This window comes from Lytechinus variegatus, chromosome 4 (assembly GCF_018143015.1).
Source record: "Lytechinus variegatus isolate NC3 chromosome 4, Lvar_3.0, whole genome shotgun sequence".
NCBI lineage: Eukaryota > Metazoa > Echinodermata > Echinoidea > Temnopleuroida > Toxopneustidae > Lytechinus > Lytechinus variegatus.
Window position 1 is genome coordinate 23,299,000 of NC_054743.1, and position 22,417 is coordinate 23,321,416.

Sequence of the window (22,417 nt, forward strand, 5' to 3'; positions counted from 1 at the left end):
TTTTTTGTGCTGATCAGGCCACCCTGTTTGAATATTCGAGAATAAATAAAAAAAAAATATACCAAATGATGTGAGCACGGAGCACGAGCTACGATATGTTTGCCCCCCCCCCCCCATATTGGGGCGATCGCCCCCCGCCCCCCCCCCCGGATCGACGCCACTGGGCCTCCGCCAATAGGGGGCGGGCCCCTCGGCCCCCCTGGATCCGCCTATGGAGGGGGGGGGGGCTGTGCTCCCCTATCCCTAGGTCGATCGCCGCTCCCGGGGGGCCACTTAAATGATTGACGATATGCGCGACCAAAAAACACGTAAAAGGGATGTCTTTTTCACGATCGGGCACGTTACGTACGTAACGTGATAAGGGTGTCAAAAACACAAAAATAATGAAAAAAGGGTATCTATTTCGCTGGAAGATTACGTGTTTAGGGTCGAATTTGCGGGGATGATAAACAAAATGAAAATGTTTTATAAAGGATGTCATTTTTCCCCAACACTTCGTGTTTAGAGTCCGATTTGCGCGAGTTGTAGAAGGTGGGGTTGTACTAAACCAAAAACGGTATAGCCGACGACCGAATTAGGACCCGTAACAATAAAACATTCCTGTACTTGTTTAGGGGTTCATTTCAGGGAATATTTGCCAAGAGTATAGTTTTGTTTCCAATACTTGTTTAGGGTAGGGTTTCACACGCCAATACTTGTTAAGGGGCGCATTTTCAGAATATGGAAATTACGTGTTTAGGGTGCTTTTCGAGACCCCATGGTCGCGCATGGTATCCACTCGTGAATGGAAGTGGCCCCCCGGGGTCGCCGCCCCTGATCTAACTCATTTTCATCCCGGGAATTTTCATGCTCATTCTTTACTCGCCATTATTTATACGCAGTGCGCGTGCGCACTTGCGAGAGTTCAATTTCATCACCGGCACCGGAAGTTATTCATTCGGCTTGGAAACTTGGGCGAACGACTTCTGCTACCGACAAGAATCGACTATTTTCAATAAAAAATGGGCGACTTTTTGAGACAGCTTGAAGAAGCTTCACATATCATATTGGTAATGTATTGACTCTGAATATTTCGATTAAGTTTGTGTGTGTCTTTTGGTGTTGTTGAAGAGATATCATGAGTTTACGCATGAGCTTATCATGTTTTGTGGGGACAAAAATGAATGGCGGGTTTGGCGCGCCTGTTTACGGTCACACATTTGCAATCGTGGGCATATAGCCTAGGCATATGCCATAGCGAGCGCGAACGATGTGTACCACTGCCAGCGCCAGAGACCCACCGGCGCGTGCGATTATTTGATGCATGCTTCTAGTGGGAATAACACAATTTTGTGTTACAGTAAATTACAGTAAGGCCAATGGGCGCTAATGCAGTTTCGCACTGGCGAATTTCACAGCATCTAACTCTAATATTAGACCTCTAGCGTTATTTGTTCTAGACAGCTGGCAGCCGTCTGTTTCGATAGGCACGGCCGTAGTCACTAGATGGCGCTGTCGCGGAAGTGCTCAAAATTTGTACGTAAGCTTCGTCCGCTTGTCAATGAGTGAAATCGCATAGCGATGCGATATCGTCAAAATTAAGCCCCTGTCAGCGCGGATGAATATGATATTTTCTCTTTGTGATTGTCCTCCCGTGCGATGAAAAATATGTCATCATAATGCATAGGACTTTCGCGAGCTACCGAAGTCATTTTCGTGCCCCAAATTCCATGAAATCTTCCAAAAATAACCATGAAAGTGTCGGTAAGTCAAAAGTGTCGTGAGTTGCTCTCAATTCTTCTTACCTTATTTAGTTGTATTTCTTGCAAAATGGGTCTCGAAGGGTTCTGGATTTTCCGTTGATTGTGAAACTTGAATTGATTTCCTTTCTGTGTCTTGCAGTTAAATTGCAGCGCGGGGAATCGCAAGGGCTGTGGAAGCCCTTCTCAGTGAGGTTTACAAGCTGAGCTGCCCTTGAATTTGGTCGAATTTCGAGCCATTTTAATCGCGCGCACGGGATGATTAATTAACATAACAATTAGCAGATTAGAGATCAAGATTACGTCACGTACGTGCGTACGTGTGATACACAGAAATGAAATAGAACTTGAATCACATGGAATCACAGTCAAGAAATGCTTTGTTTTCTTTGTTTGCTAAATGATTTCCTGAATTTAAAATCATGAATAAACACCAGAGTAATGACATGAAGGAGATAATCATGGTCATATGAGGAATAACTAAATATTTTCTGAAAACGAGTGAATATGATGGGGCAATAATGTGCATGCACTGGAAAATGAAGTACATTCACCTCACTGTCAGTGCCGTGGTGTCAGTCACTCAGACACAGTGCTTTACTGCCTTTTACTGGCATTTTCTTTGCACTGCCGCCGCCACTGGTTTTTCTTTTGCCAACTAGATTAAAACTCATTTATTAATATGTTTATTGCAATTTTTGAATAAATGGTAATACAAAGTGGAAAAAAAATGAAGATAAAAATAATTTGGACTAAAATATGCCATCACCCCCCCCCCCCCTCTAAAAAATACACACTATCTTGAATGACTCGTTTATTTAATTTGCATTGAAAAAATAATTGTATTTATGCACTTTTTTATTTCTCATTCTTTCTGCCAGAATATCAGATGCCATCATGAATAACCTCACCTCCAGATTGAACTCCTAAACATCTTGACAATGACTATCTACTGAGATATCTTGCCTTCTTGAGATTGGAAGTTTTAAGTTCAAGTCAGAGTGACCTAAGGCCCTACTAACAAGAAGAATCCAGATTTACATAAAAACAAATCCCACGAAAGATACAAACTGATTTTACTCTTAATGTGTAGTGTGTATGTGAGACACTGTGTTTGTGTTTATTTTGAGGAGGACCTCCTGACTCTGTTTTTATTATTTTATTGACTGAATGAATGATCAATACCTAAATGTGAGAACTGATTTTTGAGGAGAGTACATTAGTGTATGGTTTTGAGTGAATTTGATTTGAGTAACTGTTTTTCTTTATTATTTTTCTCATAATTATTATTTTGCCTTTTATTATATATTTTCAGTTATATATTGTCAGTTACATTAAGTTGAACTTCCAAATTTGATCAAAGTGTTCAATTCTTGGGATAGAATTTTATCAGGTAATAAAACTGAGTTTGATAAATCTAAAAAAGGACACTGAAAAAATATGAACACTTGGAGATGCTCACTAAGAAGAGGAAAAAACATGAAAGGAAATGGAACTTAAGTGGATGTTATAGCATGCCTTTCGCAGATCTCCAAGCACCAGGAATCATAGGCGGCGGAAGTGGGGGGGGGTATCCCCCTAAATTTGAGGTGGGGAGGGGACGATTCCATCCCCCTCGATTTTTTGTTGATAACCTTATTTTTTATTTTTTTTTGGCTTGTCAATTTTCAATTTTGTTTCCTGTGTCCCCCCAAGATATTATTTGGTCACTATCTTTTTTTTTTCGGGGGGGGGGGGGGTCAAAAGATTTTGGCGGTTCCCCCCTAAAATTTTTGGCTTCCCCCACCAATGCCAGGAATGTTGATGTTCAACTGAGAGTTGCTGAAGTGGAATCTCTGTTTGTCTGTGAACTTGTTATAGAGAATGATTATTCCAGGACAAGTTAGATGATATTACCCAGCCCATAGCATACATCCCAACAATGGAATGGAGGCAATATACCCCTGTAATACATGAAGTATCATATTATCTTTAGGTTGGTTTGGAAAGTAAGTCCTCTAGTCAATATTAATGTCTGCCCAACAAAATGGTACTATCTGGCAATTTGGTGGTTCAATCACAAGCAGAAAAAGTTTAGTAAATTGACACTAGTAAGACAATTAAACAAATATAATACAGCCAAACTGTCTGACCCCTTACTTGACTACTGACTTAACTAATTATTGAAAAATGACAAGGGATGCTTAGGCCCTTTGTAACCATTTCATTGGGCAGACTGAAGCAGATGACTAGAATTCATACTTTCATGAAGATGAAGGAACATCAAAATGATTATTACAATTTAGCAAATATGAATTTATAACACTGTCATGGTTATAAAAAATAATGAATTTCTATCAAGTTAAATGACAATACAATGTAAGACATAACTGCAATAAAGTAATTTCATTTCCAAAAGATATCTTCCATAATTTAATAACCAAATTTCTCAAGATAATATTTCTTCTGCACAAATTGTATGAAATGCTCAGTGTAAATCATGCTGTTTATAAATCTCTAGGAATTTTTTTTTTCAAAATGAAAATACATGTAAACTTAATCAAAACCAGGGGTGGTGGATCCAGGATTTATCCTGGGGGGGGGGGGCACATTTTCAGGATGAAAATTTGTCAAGCAAAAAAGGGCCTTACGGGGGGCATTCTTTGATGAAAATTGCATATTTTCATTACATCTTGACTCTAGCTCTCAAAGGGGGGGTTGAGCTAGATGTGCCCTCCCCCAGATCCACCAGTGATAAAAATCAACATTTATGAAAGATTGCATACCTTATATTCTGAATTGGTAAATTCAATGCATATGTCTACAAAATGAAACTGACATGTTTGGATAAATTGCTTATTTTTGTTTCAAGAAAGAATTCATCAATAACAGCTTAGAGTTATTGAGAAAACATCAAGAAAAAATAATATTCTGATATGCAATAACTATATCTATTTTATATATGCTTTTTTTCCAAAAATTTAATCCTTGACATGGGGGGGCTGGTTTAGTAGTCAAATTCACCCCCCCCCCCCGTTAAGTAAAATGCTTTATCAAAATAAGATTATGCTATCATTTACAAATTACTGCATTTTGGAGCCCATTAAAATTCAAAATGAATCATAGAGGGCAGTGCCACACCTTATTCACTGAAATTAAGGAGGGGCATGCACAGCTGAAAAACTATCAGCAGGGGCAATAATTTTCACTGCAATGTTAGATATCCTAAAAAAAATCCTGAAAACACATAATTAAAATGAAATTAAACTCCCAGGAAGTGCCCCTGTATACTATTACAGCCCTTGACCTGTATATTCTCAAGGGGTTCAATAATTCCTTCTCTTCCCTTGTAGAGTCGGTTCGGGTGCGAATGTGTCTGAAAAAAAAAGTAAAAAAGGATCATTAGTAAAAATTGTAGATAGAACAGAACATATCATTTTTAAAAAATTTAGCAAGCAAAAACAAAGATTGATCTGGCATTGGAAAATAAAAGGAAATTAATTAACACCGCCCCCCCCCCCCCCCCCCCGCTTCAACATTTTTTTTGTTGTTTGCTTCTGCTTACAACTTTATAAATTTACCCGATACACCTTTCAAAACTTTTGGCTCCATTATCATGATTATGCCACTGTTCAAGTATTATTTATTTGGAAACCAATGCTAAAACTATAAGGTGAAATGAAATTATATAAAGAAAAACTATATATTTCACAAAGTATAAAATCATAATGATGTAGGTCATGTTGACATTAGACCCTGGACTGGACTCAAAATTAGATCAAGTGTAGTGTAGACCAAATGTAAATTAGACAAAGTGTAGACCAAATGGCAATTAGATTTTTTTTAAAACCAAATGGGTCAAGCCCATTTGGTATATGTATAAAGACTAAATATATGTATATAAGTTAAAAAAAATATAATTAAGTAGCCTAGGTTGTGCTGAAATTAGACCAACTGGACATTTCACAAAATGAGAATTAGACCAAGTGTAGACCAAATGAGAAGTGGGCAAATTGCATGTGAACCAAATGAATATACATATTTACAATGTGGAACTGCATGATATAAAGCCAATTTTATGTACCAGTATTTGACAAAGTAAAAAAAATATATAATTATGTAGGTTATGCTGAAATTAGACCAACTGGACATTTCACTAAATGAGAATTAGACCAAGTGTAGACCAAATGGCAATTTAGTTGACCAAATGGGTTTAGCCCATTTGGCATTAGACCAAATGACAAGTGGGCAAACTGCATGTAGACCAAATGAAAATACACCATAAATAGGCACTTCAGGTGAAAATTAGGAAAGACTGTTCCAGCATATTTGATAGGCTCACAATGAGGCCCTATATCTACGATTCACAAAACTGTTTGAATTTTCAAATTCCGATATCTAGAAGTCGAGTTATTGTCATCTTTGTGATGAAAAAACAGGGCGTTTTGTGGACAAAAGAAGATTGCGAAATCTTATTATTTTCTTTGTTTTGGGCATGGCACATTTATAACACATAGCTTATGGGGAATTGTACAATCTTTTAATATATCTTAAAGTACTCAGATTGATTTGACATATTGGCATATGATGTCTTTGGTTCAAGGGCAACTACCCCTGGACAATTCCCCCACCCCCCCGACAATTCCCCCCACCCCCCGGACAATTACCCCCCACCCGGACAATCCCCCCCCTGGCCGGACAACTATACTGTAAACCTATGCCTATTTCGGGGGTAATTGCCCTGTGGTAGGTTTGTGCACAGGGTAAACATGACTTGATATTGATTTACTTTGCTTGAACATTAGAAATTAAGTTTTCAATTAACATAATTTGTAATCAAAGAAGAGAATTAAAATAATAATCTTAGGATTTCTTGAAAAAATAAAAACAGATTGATTTCAATTGTCTATTATCTCATTATTGTTATTGTGGTCTCAATAAAATTGTTGATATTATTATTGTCTCATCATCGTTTCATTATTGTCAAAATTTTTATTACAATAATTATTACAATAAAAATTACTATCATTATAGTAATAATTGTTATAATTATTTCATAATAATTATTAATGAAATAATAATTATTATTGTCTCAAAAATTATAAGGCCTTTAATTATAATTATGATTATTTTTATAATTATAATTATATTAATTTGATGACAATAATTATTTTTGATGACTTATCAATATTACTGTCTCAGTAATTATTACAATTATAATTACTTACATTATTATTGTTATCATTATAATTATTTTATAATAATTGTAATAATAGTTACAATGTATCATTGTCTCAATAATTATAATTACTATAATTATAATCATTTCTACAATTACATTTATAATAATTGTTATAATTATTTCATAATAATTATTAATGAAATAATAATTATTATTGTCTCAATAATTATAAGGCCTTTAATCATAATTATGATTATTTTTATAATTATAATCATTTTTATAATAATCATTATTATTGATGACTTATCAATATTACTGTCTCAGTAATTATTACAATTATAATTACTTTCATTGTAATTGTTATCATTATAATTATTTTATAATTATTGTAATAATAGTTACAATGTATCATTGTCTCAATAATTATAATTACTATAATTATAATCATTTCTACAATTACATTTATTTTGATTATGAGTATTATGATTATTGATATCTCATTAATATTGTCTCAGTAATTATTACTACTAAAAGTACTATCATTATAATTGTTATCATTACAATTATTTTATTATAATAATGATTACTGTAATAATACTTATTATTGTCAATAAATACTAGAATTGTCATTATCTATGCAATTATAATTATTTTATAATTATTATTGATGTCTCATTAACATTGTCTCAATAATTATTACAATCATAATTATTATAATTATAATTGATATAATTGAAATCCTTTTATAATAATTATTATTGTAATAATAATTATTATAATTGTCTCAACATTTATTGTCTAATTATTATTAATGTCTCATCACTATTGCCTCATTATTGTCTTCAAACTAATAATCAACACCAAAACAAAGGTCCATAAATCAGATATCAAATTCATGAAACACATCTTAAACATGTATTTTTAAATTCAAAGGCTTTCTGTGCCATTTAAAAATACGACTTCCGTTGACAATTCCATATTCTATGCATTCAGACGCATTGATACAAAACAATCCCTTATCAATCAAAATTCTTGAAGTTTACTCGCAGTTTTTTGTCTTAATACATATTTCGCGAAAAATCTACAAATTAATTTTCAAAAAACAATTCAAATTTCATAATAAATAGAGCTCAAATCGTAATTCAAAAAAATATATACAACGAACAAAACGAAATGTGTCTGAAAATCCAGACTAATCTTGATGCCCATCGCAACGGGGATGACGTCACACACAGCTTCTCGCGATCGCGCACACGGTCAAAACTACCCTGCTCGATCGTCAAGTCAGATTCGCAAACGCCTCATGACACTCAAATTTGAAGCTCAAATTCGGAGTCTCTCTACGGACCAAATTCGATTAAAATTTCACAAAATGTTCTCAAATATATAAACTTATAAATGACCAAAGTTATCAAGAGATCTGATGATTACAAGAAGGAAATTTCAAGCAAAGAAAAATAAATACTTCGATATTAGGTCCTTCCCTCGCAAGAAGGTAAGTGTAACTCTGTGTTATAGTATTTCCGACGTTTACCGAAGATGTTCGAAGCAACTGCGAGAAGTTTTGACCAATCAAAATCATGGAAATAAAGGAAGAAAATGACTCTGTCTTTTCGGCCAAAATCCGAATGCAACTCAAGCACTCGGCCGAAGTGCCGAGCGGAGCGAACTGTGTGTGTTAGACATACGCCTGCCATTCACTGCAATGCAAAAATCGACGTCTAGCGCTTTGTCCGCGCGATCGCGCGCCCGACTGAAGTGCCTACTATAGGCGCCGCTTTTCCGACGGCGGCGGCGGCGTCAACATCAAATCTTAACCTGAGGTTAAGTTTTTGAAATGACGTCATAACTTAGAAAGTATATGGACCTAGTTAATAAAACTTGGCCATAAGGTTAATCAAGTATTACTGAACATCCTATTAGAGTTTCATGTCACATGACCAAGGTCAAAGGTCATTTAGGGTCAATGAACTTAGACCATGTTGGAGGAATCAACTTCGAAATCTTAACCTGAGGTTAAGTTTTTGAAATGTCATCATAACTTAGAAAATATATGGACCTAGTTCATGAAACTTGGACATTAGGTTAATCAAGTATCACTGAACATCCTACATGAGTTTCACGTTACATGACCAAGGTCAAAGGTCATTTAGGGTCAATGAACTTTGGCCGAATTGGGGATATCTGTTGAATTCCCATCATAACTTTGAAAGTTTATGGATCTGATTCATGAAACTTGGACACAATAGTAATCAAGCATCACTGAAAATTTTGTGCAAGTTTCAGGTCTCATGATTAAGGTCAAAGGTCATTTAGGGTCAATGAACTTTTGCCGAATCGGGGGTATCTGTTGAATTACCATCATAACTTTGAAAGTTTATTGGTCTAGTTCATTAAACTTGGACATTAGAGTAATCAAGTATCACTGAACATCCTGTGCGCGTTTCAGGTCACATGACCAAGGTCAAAGGTCAATGAACTTTGGCCGAATTGGGTGTATCTGTTGAATTACCATCATAACTTTGAATGTTTATGGATCTGATTCATGAAACTTGTACATAAGAGTAATCAAGTATCACTGAATATCCTGTTCGAGTTTCAGGTCACATGATCACGGTCGAAGGTCATGTAAGGTCAATGAACTTTGGCCATGTTGGGGTTTTTTGTTGAATAACCATCATATCTCTGTAAGTTTATTGGTCTAGTTCATAAAAAGTGGACATAAGAGTAACCATGTGTCACTGAACATCTTGTGCGAGTTAGAGTAGTATTCAAAGTCAGCACTGCTGCTGTATTGAACCGCGTGATGCAGGTGAGACGGCCAGAGGCATTCCACTTGTTCGATAACAAGATTCATCATAAAGTTTAAACAATTAGATTCTTTTCATATGTCCTTGCCTATGATGTCTCACTAACAAGGAAAAAAACAAGCTAATTGCTAAAACTCAACATCAACAAGCTAACTACCAAAACTCAACATCGACAAGCTATAAACTTGCTTGTGAAAATGGGAACCATTGTAGATCTGTTCGTACGTCTGGAATTTAGATCTACATGTAGGTCTATTGTTATACTCACTGGTTCCCATTTTCACCAGTATAGACTTCAATTTTCTTCTCCCCCCCCTTTGCGGTTTATTAGTTATTTGAGGTAAGATTTAGGATCTATTAACATTTAAATAATTTGATTTGTGACATCATATGCGAGTAGCTTCTACACTGTGTAGTAAAAATGAATGAAATTTTATTTTTTTGTCAAAAATTGAAAATGGTAATTGTACCCTCGGTATATCAACCGACAAATCATTTCACACCTGCTTCTGATAGAAAAAAAAATATTGTTTGCAGGTACCATGAATTTTTGTAATGCATTTTATGTTGGCAGAAGATTTTGTCAGTTTAAGGATAGATAATTGCAAATTCAATGTTTATAGTTATTGTTCACTCGTCACTTTTGGATGACATGGCGTAAGCAAAGTTATCTTTGCCAAAGGCAGGTTGTTGACGATAGCCTTGCTCTTCCTATCTACACGCACTGGCACAAGGTTCAAAAGGTGTGATGCCTTTTCTTTTATAACAATGGCTTAGAAGTGGAGCTTAGGATTTTCCACAAGTGTTGGCTGGCATGTCGGACTTGAAGGGAGAGGCACTTTATCGACTCCTTTCACCGATCCCGTCACCATTGGATGTGGAGGTGACTTCATGATGTCCGCCACATACATACTACAGACTTTGGTCTGTATCAGCTTCTTCTCAAAGGATTCTTCCTTCTTGTGAGCATTCCAAGAGTGGAAGAGGGGACCGCTTTCTTTGAGTGATGGCTTCTCTGAGAATGCGTTCTATTTACAATGCACTTGGCAAATCCTGCCAGCCTTCTCGACGGCCATGTGTTTTGAATGACTTAGTCTTTTTTCGCTGTGATGATCTTAGATTTTTGATAGCCTGGTACCATTTGTCTTGCGGAAGTGATTCTTTGCTATATATTTCATGATACTTCAATGGTGTCTGTATGGACCTCTTTGATTTTACTACTTTCTCAATGGTTGTTATAATATTAATGTATAAATTAATCCTGTTCGCAGCGTCATTAATGAATGAATCAATCCTGCTCGCAGCGCTATTATTGTATTAAATTAATCCTGCTTGTAGCGCCATTAATGAATAAATTAACCCTGCTCGCAGTGCTATTATTGAATAAATTAATCCTGCTCGCAGTGTAGTGCGAGTGGCAGGCAGTTACTTATTTGACGATTTTTTAACTGGTCCATCGATCTGTCTAAGAGGCCTGTTGTACAGTCATCTTCACGTTCGGCACTTGAACTCTCACTGATCTTGAACTCCTTGCACTTGATCATCGGGGGTATATTTGGGGGGAAGCTGCGCACGCGTGCCATGCGTAATGCCCATACGCATGCACTGAGGTGAACGGGGAGCTACATGTATTTTAGTATTGGGTAGTGTTGTACCTCGCCGGGTATTTCCAGGTTACACTTTTCTAAAATTGTTCATACTTAATGCTTGACTTTGTTCTTTTGATCAACAGTGAAGTGCACATACCCTCTGCCGTTCAATTAAAGCTTTCCAGCTTCTTGATCTTAGAATTTTGATATCCTGTTACCATTCGTCTTGCGGAAGTGATCCTTTGCTATCTTCCATGACCCTCTGATGGTGTTTGTATGGACCTCTTTGGTTTCACCACTTTCTCAATGGTTGTTATGTTGCTTGAATTTGTTCTTGTGTTTAACAGTGAAGTGCACATACCCTCTGCCGTTCAGTTGAAGCTTTCCAGCCATCGCTGTAGATGATTGATCCCTTCTTGACTGTTTTTCGATGAGAGGTATTAGGGTGCGTTCATCCCTCTTGTCAGCTGGATATAGGATTGTGCGATATGATGTCCTTTCTACCATTCTGAAGATCCAGACTTTAATTGTTCTGTGATCACTGCAATGATATTTACACCTCCTTCCGAAGAAGCTCTCATTGATATTGATTTCTCCACAGAACTGCTCTGGAAAATTGCCATAGTAGGGCTCATGGAAGAACTTACAGCAGAGGTCTCGCAAAAAGTTGGACCAAGCAATCTGCTGTTCTCTTGTAATTCATCCCAATTCAGTTGAACAGTGATTCAATAGAAGACACACTCTCAAATGAATTCAAGAATCTCACTGCCATTAAAATGAGTTTCGGTAGAATTGTGGTAAGCAGGTAGTGTTCTGATTCCAAGTAAGAAAACGAATGCATCTCCAGACCATGCTTCCTCTTTTTTAAAGAATTTTTCACTGGTTTACTGCATCAGTTGCATTATTTTACAAGTCCTTGCTGAGGCTGTTCTCTCAGCTATGAGTGCAAAGACTTATCGCCAAGTTGTATGAGGAGACGAAAGTCATTAAACAGACTTTTCAAAGTTACCTGTGGCTGAGTCTGACAATCTCGTACTCGAAGACTTGTTGGTGAATACGATTTGCTGGCATAGTTTTCCTCATATATATATATATATATATATATATATATATATACACATGTACATGCACTACTCATAGACTCAATGACACACACGTAAAGATATACACTGTATGCATAAATACGAATGATCTTATAACATATACATGGGCATTTACCTCCACTAATAATAGTGTTTATCCAGGGTTGTGGCAGCAGTAGATCCTACCATATTCCTCAAAAAATGTTGAGATTGTGCTATTTTTCACATTTTCATTCCCTAATTACAAAAAAAAAAATTACATGAAGGTAGATAATTGTAGGCTAGACATCAATCAGATAATATTCTGGCTATTCTGGTTATCTCCCTTTCATTTTCTTTTTTGGTTTGTATTTGAGAACCAGGAAATAGGCTCCTATGAAGGCATCATTCATACTTGTACTAAAACTTCTATATTTCTGATTCTTTTCTGAGCCTCTGTCGGATAGACTTTATACATGTAATTCCTCAAACTGATTTACAGAGGAGTTTCTGAGATTCCCTTTATTATGGTACATGTAATCCTTTGTACGCAGCTAGTAAGATACATCTCTTGGTCTAAAAGCAGTTGGTCTGCATGTACTTTGGAGATAGTCTACATGGGCAAACCATTTTCTAATCTAATTGCTGTTTGGTCAACACGTATCTTTGTCTCATACCAACACATTTAGACTGCTGCTTAGAGCAGTAGGAAATTAGTAGCAAATATTAATATTTGTAATAAACTCATGCATATATACATGTGACCTACATGTAAATGTTGCCGGTAATCCACTTTTGATTTTTTTTTTTTTTTAGGCACCACCTCATACTGTTAATCAGGAACAGAGACAAGCTGCAGAGCATACCATTCTTGCTTTCAGAAGAGCATCAAACCCACTCCAGGCATGCCAATTCATTTTGGGTGAGTATCAACAAATAAGATTGGAGCTATTTCAGATATTATTAGAAATCTTTGATTTTGATTAAAACACCATTTATTTTATGGGGAGTTTTTGTAACAATATTCACAGAAGTTGTGTCATAAATCTAAAGCTGCCTTTTGATTACTGGTAGTTTTTAATACCTGCAAGTTTTCCACAGGAACGAAAGAAGTCGTAGAATTAAGTATGTTTTATAGAACTGGGGTACATTTCAAAAAGATTTCCAATTATGTAACTTTACTGTTATGGTAACTTCAATGGAAACCTTGATTTTGATTGGCTGCTGAGCCCTGTAAAATACAGTAGTTATGACAGCACATACCGTAATTGTAAATCTTTATGTAATTGTAAAAGTGTAAAATTGTCTTTTTATGTACATGTATCTTCATACACAGAACACAGTAGTGTTGACTACATCTTGTTCCAGGCTGCATCAACGGTCAAGGAAGCGGTCATTAGAGACTGGGCAATGCTTGACCACTCACAGGTTTACAGTGTCCGCAGTTTTCTTCTGAAATATGTCACGCATAAACCAGGGTGAGAATATAAAATGCTCTTTAGAAAGTTAATACATTACATATGTGGCTAATTTGAAGACTCCATGGGTATAGTGATTACCACATTTTACAACTTTTAAAGATTCATTTTTTTCTCATTCTTTGTCTGATCAACTGGTCTGACTTTTCTTTTTCCTCTGAAAACAAGTTTTTATTTGGGCTGGATTCCCCTTTAAGCTGGTCGGAGGATGAACCTCACCAGGTGTTTAGCTGTCAGTAATGTAATTTTGATTATTATTAAACAGAATTTCCAGTAGTTGCAGTAGACACTGATTTCATGAGAAAGTCTGTAAAACAAGGCTTAATTGTCAGTTTATCATCGAGAATCTAGATCTGGTACAGTTACATTAACTGAACTTTGTGAAATCTTGAAATCTACGCTGAAAAATGTTCACACCAAAGATCCCCAACACAGATACATGTAAGCGCACATGGGACAATGTATGATTATTGCTTAGAGCGTCGGGCCCGACGCTCTACCCGAATCCTGTGCTTATTTGCTGATTTCTCAGCAATTACACAATTTCTTCCAGGATCCTTTGGCACATGCATTTTATTTATGCAAACAGACACTTTGGTGGTCATTTCATTGGATTTTGTACGAACTCATTTTGATATCGTTACCAAAACTAGCATTTACCTTTAAACTGACATTATGTGTCTGAGCTAGGGTAGAGAATCAACATTGTGCTTCCAAGACTTAACACCAACAACAAAACCGATCTTGAAATCACCTGCTGTGCAGTTGTATATCTTCATATTGAGTGTCCTTTGACTCTCTTGATCTTGTTTGTACAGCTTACCCAGCTATGTGCGGGAGCAGATTCTTCAAGCGGTAGCGGTAATCTTCAAGCGAGGGACGGTGGAGAGCAAGGAGAATGGTAGGGAAGGCCTCTTTGCCGATATCTCACAGCTCATCACAAGCGGTGATCCACCTTTGGTAAGTAATTTTGGGAAATTAAGGAATGAAGTGGCATGGTACACCATGTATTTCTTTGTGGGCATACGATAGTCCTGAAAAAGACCACCCAAACCCGAGGTTACGAAAAGAGTGTTCTTGTCGTCTTCTAAAACTTATTTGGTGAATAATGCAGCAGCAGTCCTTTGGCTTTATATTGTCTTGGGATTTAAATACATCATTTTACTGTACTAAACCTCTTTCTTGCAATCACTTGATTAGGACCCATAATCATATATATAAAGTCTATCGACTGCTTTTGTTTTCATGAATTATTTCTTATGTATTTCCTTTCAGCAAATGATAGCACGTTTCCTTATGCATTTAGTATGTTTTCTTATGCATTTCCGGGGCTTCTTATGCATTGATAAAAGTTTCTTATATATTTCTAATGTTTCATTAATTTTTTCTTATTCATTTTTAGCAAATGATAGCATGTTCCATGTTGACGGCTCTCCTCAACGAGTACTCAGGATCCACACGAACCAGTGATATCGGTCTTAGCTGGGAGTTCCACATACAATGCAAACATATATTTGAGGTATTTTCAAAATGTGTTATCATATTATCAGTAGCATTTGATATCATGCTTATTTGTTTGATTTGTAAAATTTTGTTCCAGAAACATGGATATGAGTTAACATCTATAATGTGATTATCTTTCAATTGTGATATCATGTATATGGCATAAATGTTGTTGCATTAAAATATCCTTTGTTTCTATAAAATTGGGTGTTGCTATTCACCTTTTGTGTATTTCAATAATCTTGTTTTCATTACGCATGTACGTTTCTATTGATTGGTTCCTGTTGTAAGAAATGTTAGAAATGTGTATCTAAAAGAATGGCCTGGAAACCATGTTTTTCAGCATTTTAGTGTAGTCATAAAAAAAGAATGTCAGTTTGATACAATTTTTTTTTGTTTCTAAAACATGGTTCTTACTTTGATTTCAAGCTGAATATGATTTTGGGGGAACAGGGTATACATTCCATTCCCTACTTTAAAGTAACCAGGCCCCCATCTTAAAAAGACTTGCGATTGATCCAATCAACCACAACTATGGAAAGCCAGCAATGTCAACATCTAAAATATGTGTGTGTTTAGAATGTTTTCTAGATATGATGTATATTCATATTCCTCTTGTAAATTCAGTGTGCTTCTCTTTGTTTACAAAGGACATCTTACAAATTTCCTTAAACAAAAATTGTGACATCGATGGATTTCCATATTCTTGAGATCGATTGGATCAATCGCAACTCTTTGTAAGACGGGGCCCTGATCAATATTTAAGTTGTAACATTCTAAAGGCCACCGCACACCTTCCGACCCGACTGGTTGCCGACTGGCTTGCGAATGAGTGAGGGGAGATGAGTCGCAAGGCAGTCATAAGCCTCAACACCGCACACCTTGCGATCCGACCACCACGCTGTCTGCGACTCACGCATGCGCTTTTTGCTCTTTGCCATAAACAACTGAGAAAATGCGCTTACTACTGCGTATGCGCGTTGTTTATTGTATACGCGTCGTACAACTTGCTGTCTGATTGGCTGGAAGTTGGATTGACAGAGCTACCAAGTAGTATTGATTTTCCATATTTAGTACTGAAAAATGAGAAGAATACTGATAGTTTCATGCAAAATACTGATTTTCAGCTTAAAAATACTGAAATGTTCTTTTTCAAGTTGGCAGTTCTGGATTGAGCTTGTGGTCCAGTCATAAGGATTCGACTTGTCAAATCCTTCCGATTTTCCTAGAGACTTGTCTCTGACCGGTCTGCGACTCTGAAGCTGACAAGTGCTGTGACGTCACATCTTCAGGCTGACTCAGTCGCCGACCAGTCGGGTCGTGAGGTGTGTGGTGGCCTTAACAATGTATTCTTTGACAGTCAAGATATTTTTCTATCTCTATGTAGATTCACGACCTGAAGAAGGTGTTCATGTATGCTGTCCAAATCCTTCATCAACTGATGTCAACAGAAGGTCCTCTGAGTGGTGACACAGCCAAGGTCTTCAGTAGATTCTTGAGTATATGTGAACAGGTCCTGAGCTGGGAGTTTGCTCTTGTTAGACATATCCTTTCGCAACAATCCATTCTAATTGTATAATAATATTGTCATGTAATGGCATCTAAAGGCTGCAGCACACCTTACGATTGCTCTGCGACCTGATTTTAGAATGAAACGTAGTAGAATTTGGTTCTCTAATTGAAACATGGAATATATTTCTGTGTAATGCTCTACATGTAAGTTATGGCATGAATACCTATGTTCAAATCTGCGACTATGCTATCACTCTAATTAGAATAAAAGCTAATATCTAGTCGTAGTGATGTCATAGCAATCGTACGATCGGTTACGATTTGAAACATAATTTGGCCTTTACTACAAAAAAAAGATTTGCAATCATCAAAAATTGTTATATTAGTATTCTTTCAGTTAATTTTAACCTCAAATAAAAATATAGTTTTCATTCACATTTTCAGAAAATGAGCCAAACGCGTTTTAACCCAAAATCGGATGGTGGACCAGTCGTAAAATGTGCTGTGGCCTTAAGTGGTAATACTTCCAAGTTCTTCAATAGATTCTTGACTATATGAGGACAGGTTTTGAGTTGGGAGTGTGCTTTTTTCACATCAATCTACTAGTGTTCTTATCATAAACTAATAATATCCTTAAGTTCTACCTGAGTAGTGAAACAGCAAAAGTCTTCAGTAGATTCCTGAGTAAATGTGAACATGTCTTGAGCTGGGAGTTTGCTCTTAGACATTTCTTAACAGCTATTTTGGGGAAACTTTTATCAACTTAATGTTTATTCCAATAAGTTTTTGATTTAAATATATTTCAAAGGATGATGCAATACTTGCTTTTGTGACAAATGTTCCAGCTTTAATTTGTCAGGAGATGAGCATTGTAGGGACAAAGCTGTAAATTGGTTTTTGGTTGTGAGTAGTTTTAGGATTGGGGTTAAGTTTTAGGATAAATTCTATTTTTGACTCTGTACATCAATTTTCTATGGGAACAATTGTAGCATATGGACCCTTCCTCACATTTGCAAATGTGCCAGTTGATGATGCGATACTTACCCTAATGAAACTTCCACGGTGACAACAATTGCAAATAATCTTTCATCTCTTGTGATTTACGTAATGACGCTACTTAAGTACCTCAATGCATTCTGTACTTTCCTTGACTATCTGATGTTCACCAGCGAGACGGCGTGTAGGGTCATTCCAGCCTGTGGACACACCCCCTCTAAGACCCGATGGTAAATGGAGAGACCCACTTCTAGACCATGGACTGCTTGAACTATTTTTCAAGGTAAAAATAATTGTTATAACAGAGAATCGGTGACACTATTGGATTCTTTGATTGGTATCCAATATTGAATCTGTTTCTTTGTATCAGAGGTTACAATGTTTTTAGGGACAGTGATTTTCTGCGATCGCGGAAAATGGACGGAATTCACGGAAAGAGCCTTTTGAAACAGAAAGTGGCATTTCAAACGGAAAATCACAGAAAATGTATTTTCCCTCAAAATACACAGAACAGCAACAAAAATTACTCCAAAATCACAACAAAAGTCACAAAACCCCAGAAAACACGATCTCACTTCGCTGCAATCATGGCAATTCACACATCGTGACTGCACTCGACATCATCACAATCAATTGTACCCCGCGCCCTTACCCGGCCTGCCGAGTTGGGCTTCACATGCACACATATTGTTCGAACAACACGGTCATGTGTTGCTGCCCTCTATTTTCGAAGATGTAACAGGTAACAGCACAATATCGAGGTCTTAAAATCCAAGATGGCGGATTGGAGAAAGTCGTTGACTTCTGATAATGATGTCCAAAAACCCCCAAATTATCGATGAAATTTCATTTTATTGTAAAATAATGCTAATAATGTGAAAGTTGAGGATGTATTCATTTTAAATGTGTTCGTCAAAATATTTTTTGTACCAACATAGATCCGATTATAACGGATTCTATTGCGTTGTTGGTACAGTGGCAGATACAAATTTTGACCAGTGCGAGTGTACATGTTGTGATATTGCTATTCAATGTGTAAACGGAATTGTCACTTTTCCGTGTGTACAAAGTCTATGAGGAAATGGAATTTCTGTTTTCTGACATGCTCAAACGGAATTTGAGATTTTCTGAAACGGAAAATGCAATTTTTTGAAATGGAAAATCACTGTCCCTATGTTTTTCTTAAGATCAAAATCTTTCAAATTAGTTGTTCTTTAAGTAAAATATGAGTGCGAGAACGTCTGAATTTCAATTCCCATATGTAGATTTTCATGGTAACACCATGGAAGTCTAGATGTGGGACTACAGTATTTACCGAAGTAAGTTCAAATCAAGAGTCGGGAAAGAGGTGAATATTCTTCATTTTTCTGATAGTTTTCAACAAAATCAAAATAATTTCAAGGAATTATGGAAAATAAATGGCCATTTCATGGATTTAAAGATGTGAAATATGAAATCTTAGCAATTTTTTTTTTTTTTAGCAGGAGCGCAATATTTTGTAAATGTATTGACCCAGGCCTAGTTTCACCACAGATTAATTAATAGCTCCACAGCTATTGCATATATACAATGTTAAGAAAAAACTACAATTTATCATACATGTATTTATTGACTTCATTTGAGCTCCTCAAGGAGAGCGATTCAGAGGAGCTCAATTGAGTTCCTCAAAAAAATAAGGAGAGCGATTTATTGAGCTCCACAAAACTATAAAAGTGAAGGACTGGTATAAAGCAAATTAGTAACTGAAAATCACTGTCGAGGTGCTTCATGAAACCCTCCCAGTAATGCTCTTCCTGTTTTCCATCCAGATTCATGCAAGGACACGGTTAAACCCTGATTCTTGTCACATCGCCATGCAGTGCCTGTCCCAGCTAGCTACCCTTGATGGACCAGTCTTTGCAGACCGCAAGGCCAAGAGTGACTACCTGGCTCATTTTATACGTTGCCTTCTCCAGGCTCTCAATGGGTAAGTTCACCTCGTGTATCTCTTCTTTATTCTCAAGGATAATTTGTTGTCGTGAGGCTCATGAGGAAGCCAAGTATCTTCATTCAATTGGCAGAGGTGATTCTTTGAGCTATTCTTGATAGACCTGTCTTTGTTGACCATAAGGTCAAGAGTGACCACCTAACTCCTTTCATCTGATGGCTTCTGGCTCTCAGTCACTACGTTCAGTTTGGGAATCTCTTTATTCTGAAGAAAAATTTATAGGTGTAAGGCTCTTGTGGAAGTTTCATTACCTTTTCAAGATAATACACTTCTTGGGCATAACAAACATATATGTACGTTCATTTTAGATATCAACCTCAAATCTGGAAGGAGTATGCTTGGTTTCATGACATTTGCTATGATGACAATTGCTCTGCTCTAAATTCCACACATTAATCAAATGATCAACCTATCTCGGTTTAACACTAACCCCTACCCCAAACCTAACATAAAACCTTATTGCAACCCTACCCCTACATCTTTGATAGATGACATTAAGTCTGGAAAAATTGTAGCAGGAGCAAATGCTGTGTAACCATATGCTTACTGTAGTGACAATGATCTTATTAGTTTGAGCGAACAGGTATCAAAGGTCACAGAGGTTATACATCTTGAAATATGTCATATCTTCGTGATGATTTAAGAACTGTTTGAAGGATTGACTTCAAAGTTTGTTTACTATGCAAGCATGTAGGAATGACTATTGCTTTGGGGAATGGCTTGTTCATGTTATAAGTTAATCTTAACATCATTAACATGATTAGATTAAATTAATGGCTTTCACAATATCAGAATATGTATAGTTCAAATCTGACAATGGCAGAAGGATCAGTTTGGACTGTGCAGCCGAAATTCAATCTAGTCATGTCTCTATCTGGTAATTATGTTTTGCCTTAGGTAATGTCTGCTCTTTCAATTTTCTCCTTATAATACAGTTCTGAGGTGCAGGACCATGAGGCCTTGGGATTTGCTAACATCATCAATCATCTCATTACCAAGTTCCCCATAGAGCTCATTGCTGGTCAATCTGCTGGTCTTCTAAACTCCTTTGTGGATTCTCTATCAAGCTTCACCTGTCTTTGTGGCCGGCAAGCTGCACTGGAAGAAGCAGTAAGTCCTTTAAGTTTTCTTAATCGACCAGTTTGTTAATATAATATTCAAATTTTGTGCATATTTTTTTATTTCCTGAGAGGTTCAGGGAAAAAAATGTTGACCAACCAAGCATGTGCTGAACAATACTGTTCATCTTGGTTGAAGGTGCTCAGCAGAGCAAGGAGTTTCACTTATTTGCGCATGCTCGAGGCAGCGTATATCCAGCTAACAGACCTGATTCTGTGCTGCCAGAAGGAGTTTGTAAGAATCCTTGCGTTATTTTAGTTGCTTCGCTCCAATATACGGCTGGTACCAAGCCTAACTGTTTGCTTGACAGCTAATCACGGCTTGCCATTTAGCATCCATTGTCTGGTTATGGTTCTATAATATATTGTTCATGCATTTTTACACCGATGGGTGAATGTCAAAAAGCTTCGGTATGTCCGTTTTTAAGGCTATTTTACGAAAAAAATACACTTGGCTGGTGGTGATTAAGCCCCCAAAATGCTCAAAACAGCTCTGGGAATTAAAAAAGGAGCCCTGGAAAATCTCAATTTATTACAATGTTGAAGCTTATACAGTGTCGCTGATCCAGGTAGTAAGTTGTCAAAAGAAGCCCCTTAAAATAAATTGTCTCGAGAGGTTCCATGGTACACCATGTATTCTTTCTTGGACAATTAGCAACAAAAAATATTCTCAATCTCAACATATCAGAAATTATGTTTTGTCAGATCTATCAGACTATGTGGCTATCTGAAGGTTCAGGTTATATTATTTGCTCATTGGGGTTTGTACCCTTCCGCTCAAAGGTTTTGGCATTGGTACTTACCGTTAACCGTTCTGTACAACAGGCAGTAAATGGGTGAGGGGAATCCCCGGATCTCCAAAGTTTGGTGCCACAACGAAAACTCACTGGAAGCTTACCGATTGCTTACCCCTGTGCGCAATCGAAGTGTGTGCTGAGTCTACGAGTGTGCATAAATGAGATCTCAAAAGGGCCGGGACTAAAACTCGGGTACCTGGGTCCCTCCGGAAGCCCCAGGTACTCGGCTAGAAAAATCAATACCCAATACCTGAAAATTGCTTACCAGTAAATATCCGTAAATCTACAAGTTTCTCGAGTGATGATGTGACTGAGATCGTTCACTCACTGACAATGTACTGAGCTGGCGATATGTGATAACAGAAAAACCTAGGTGAAGGATCGCGATTACCTCCCGAAGGCTCTGCTGGCATTATCGTTTACCGTACCAATGTGCCAAAGCCTTTGAGCGGTAGTGTACATGATCTGCATATTACAGGTCTTAACTAGTCTTTCTTGTCAATGCTGCCAATGATCCACCTTCTGTTTATAAATATCCTTCATACTGGAAATTAAGTTGCATGCAGAATACCTGTTGTTTTGTCTGACAATCGTCATGCAAGCTTAATACTTTCTAAGATAACCTTTGCTTGAATGCATGAAATTTGATTATGTTTGGAACTGACT

At 36.9% G+C, this 22,417-nt stretch overlaps 1 protein-coding gene across 1 annotated transcript; it reads left to right on the plus strand.

Annotated features, from left to right (window-relative positions):
- The first annotated feature begins 911 nt into the window (after nucleotides 1–911).
- On the plus strand, nucleotides 912–20,985 carry LOC121412898 (exportin-4-like). The gene is made up of 9 exons (XM_041605661.1): nucleotides 912–1,049; nucleotides 13,177–13,282; nucleotides 13,697–13,838; nucleotides 14,657–14,798; nucleotides 15,241–15,357; nucleotides 16,729–16,885; nucleotides 18,020–18,132; nucleotides 19,658–19,815; nucleotides 20,772–20,985. The coding sequence occupies exons 1-9, from the start codon at nucleotides 1,002–1,004 to the stop codon at nucleotides 20,983–20,985; spliced, it is 1,197 nt and encodes a 398-aa protein (XP_041461595.1). The 5' UTR covers nucleotides 912–1,001.
- The last annotated feature ends 1,432 nt before the right edge of the window (nucleotides 20,986–22,417 follow it).

What these genes read in the sequence shown, in the direction of transcription:
- LOC121412898 (XM_041605661.1), top strand. Translation starts at nt 1,002, where the DNA reads ATGGGCGACTTTTTGAGACAGCTTGAAGAAGCTTCACATATCATATTG. An exon ending in GGAGTTTGCTCTTGTTAGAC is followed by an intron (nt 16,886 to 18,019) that starts ATATCCTTTCGC and finishes TCTGATGTTCAC; the next exon opens with CAGCGAGACGGCGTGTAGGG. An exon ending in CTTCTCCAGGCTCTCAATGG is followed by an intron (nt 19,816 to 20,771) that starts GTAAGTTCACCT and finishes CTTATAATACAG; the next exon opens with TTCTGAGGTGCAGGACCATG.